At 38.8% G+C, this 2211-nt stretch overlaps 2 protein-coding genes across 2 annotated transcripts in view; both read right to left on the bottom strand.

The window, feature by feature from the left end:
* Positions 1–105: 105 nt before the first annotated feature.
* Positions 106–1584, bottom strand: VTP21DRAFT_7893 (uncharacterized protein; the record flags this gene model as incomplete). The annotated part of the gene is made up of 6 exons (XM_069398684.1): positions 106–134; positions 222–556; positions 620–735; positions 810–1007; positions 1075–1210; positions 1277–1584. 6 exons carry the CDS (start codon positions 1582–1584, stop codon positions 106–108), a joined length of 1122 nt encoding a protein of 373 aa, XP_069246075.1.
* A 370-nt stretch (positions 1585–1954) lies between these two features.
* VTP21DRAFT_7892 (uncharacterized protein) overlaps positions 1955–2211 on the bottom strand; it is a gene marked incomplete at both ends in the record, with an annotated part of 3194 nt that continues 2937 nt past the window's right edge. Inside the window, one exon of the mRNA XM_069398683.1 lies at positions 1955–1981. Coding sequence (XP_069246074.1) covers positions 1955–1981 — 27 coding nt within the window. The remainder of the gene's footprint in view (positions 1982–2211) is intronic.

Below are 2211 nucleotides of genomic sequence, written 5' to 3'. Positions count from 1 at the left end.
TCGACATCGCTCACTTGAATGAATCCCTTCACATTCTCAGGTTTCGATCCTTCGGTAGAGGAGCTATCGATGGGAGACTTTCGATCGATGGCTTCGTATATCTTGCTACCAGATGCAAGCGCAAGCGAGAACGCCTGGAGTGACGGAGAGATATTGGCTAGAGGAAGATTGGCTTGGTCAGGCATGCTTTGGGTAGCCAGAGAAAAATACAATAGACTTACCAACTGAGAAGGATCCAATAAGAATAGGGAAAAAGACACGGATGATAGTTCCAGATGTCAGCTCGCCGTTAAGGAGCATAGTTGTTCCATAGTAGAATGCCAAAGAATAGGCAAGGTAGATCCAAAATGAAATAAGCGAGGCTGCTAATGCCAAGAAACCCCATTTGAGATATCCTTTCTTTTTTGCATCCTCAACTTTCTTATTGTATAGTGATTCGAGCTTTCTCTGTGCACCAAAGGCTTGTACGGTCCGGATGGCTGAAATGGCTTCGTCAGCAATTGTGGAAGCTTGACCATAGATATCAAGCTGGACTGCTTCGTACCCGGCAACAAATCTATCGGTTGAACAAGAGATGGGGAAGATTCATTGAAAAACGCTGATAATTTTTGAAATTTACCTTACGAAGAGCCATACTGAGAACAGAATGAGCGGCAGTATACATAAACATACTAGTGTTAGCTTCCAGCTGGCAGTGAACGCAATCACGTAGGCAACTATGAATGCACAAACGTCCTGTTCGCATATATTGGTTGAGTCGCCAAATAGAAGAAGGGACACGTGATGATGCAGGGAACATATGAGCTTACCTTGAATGCAATTGGGATTTTCTCGCTGATTCCATCCTGCATCTTATGGGTGTCGTTGGTGATTCGGCTTGTGACCTCGCCTGTGCCGACTTTGTCGAAATACCCGATGTTCTGACGCAAAATAGCGGCTAGATATTTCTCACGTACGACACGAGTCAGTCGCTCTCCTGTATAACTCCACGTGGCGGTGTATATGTACTAAGAAAGAATTATTCCATAGTTAAGGGTAGTCCGCTCATGATAATTAACATTGTCCAATACTCACTCCGCAGACAAAAGTTGCAATGGCAATATAAATAATATATAGTACATTGGAGTTGATTGCATCGGCTACTTCACTTGGAGAGATTGTCCCTTTCATGAAATTGGTAAACGTGTCCACTAAGCCTGAAAACATGATACTACAGGGAAGATGAAAATAAATATTATAGTCATTCTATCGGCCTTCACAAGCTAACTCTACATACGTCATGAGAGGAGTAGCGGCACCCACGGCCCCAGCGGCAATTAACCCCACGATCATAAGCAAGATGTCGAATTTCGAGGCATAGCGAAAGAGATCGGGAGCGCTTATCTTGCGCTCAGCTATATAGATCTGCTTTTCAACGATTTCTTTCTCTTTCGGTGAGAGCTCAGGGGAGACAGCTTTTTCGTCAACAATAGTCGATATTGATTCATTTTCATGTTTTGACTCGAAACTTTCCGACCGAACAGGATGACTGAAAGATCGTCGTAGACTTAAAGAAAGTGCACCTTCATCAATATTACCAGACATATTTTTTCAAGAAAATAAGTTTAGCTTTATGAAAAGCAACAGAAAGAAAGGTCTTTCGAATTTTTGTCGTAAATCACCTCAAAAAAAATTTCCCTAATCGGAAATTTTTATGTCTCCGGGGCAATCCATTGGCGCAAGTGTGGCGGTGGGAGACAACTTTGTTGCTTTGAATGCTTTGTGATAAAGTCTTGAAATTCAATTTTTCTATATATTGAAAATATTTTTCCCAAAAAAAAAAATAATAATTGATACAAGAACTTGAAGAGTATTATTAATTATATTCAATTGCGGTAATCGATATGATCAAGGATTAATAATTTAAAAAATGAAGACTCTTCTCTCTTTTGATTTCACATTAACATATTGACAGCTAGACAAATGTGGTGATGTTTAAGGTCTGGAGAAGATTTTTAAAATAAAAATATTGAAATATACTCCACCATATTATTTCAACAAAATGGTAATTCGTCAAAAAAATAAAACACGGAGGAGTCATTTTAAATAGATAAATATCTACATTATATAATTTAGGTTCAACGGATATGATATATAATGTTATCAAAAAATTCTATTGAAAAAGAATTAATATAGTAGATGAAATAGTTTCTTTTTTGTCTTCAATTCACG

The sequence above is a fragment of the Calcarisporiella thermophila genome (genome assembly GCF_041956535.1).
Source record: "Calcarisporiella thermophila strain CBS 279.70 unplaced genomic scaffold VTP21scaffold_34, whole genome shotgun sequence".
Taxonomy (NCBI): domain Eukaryota; kingdom Fungi; phylum Calcarisporiellomycota; class Calcarisporiellomycetes; order Calcarisporiellales; family Calcarisporiellaceae; genus Calcarisporiella; species Calcarisporiella thermophila.
Note: the sequence above shows the minus strand (reverse complement) of the source record. Positions and strands in the feature narration are given on the sequence as shown.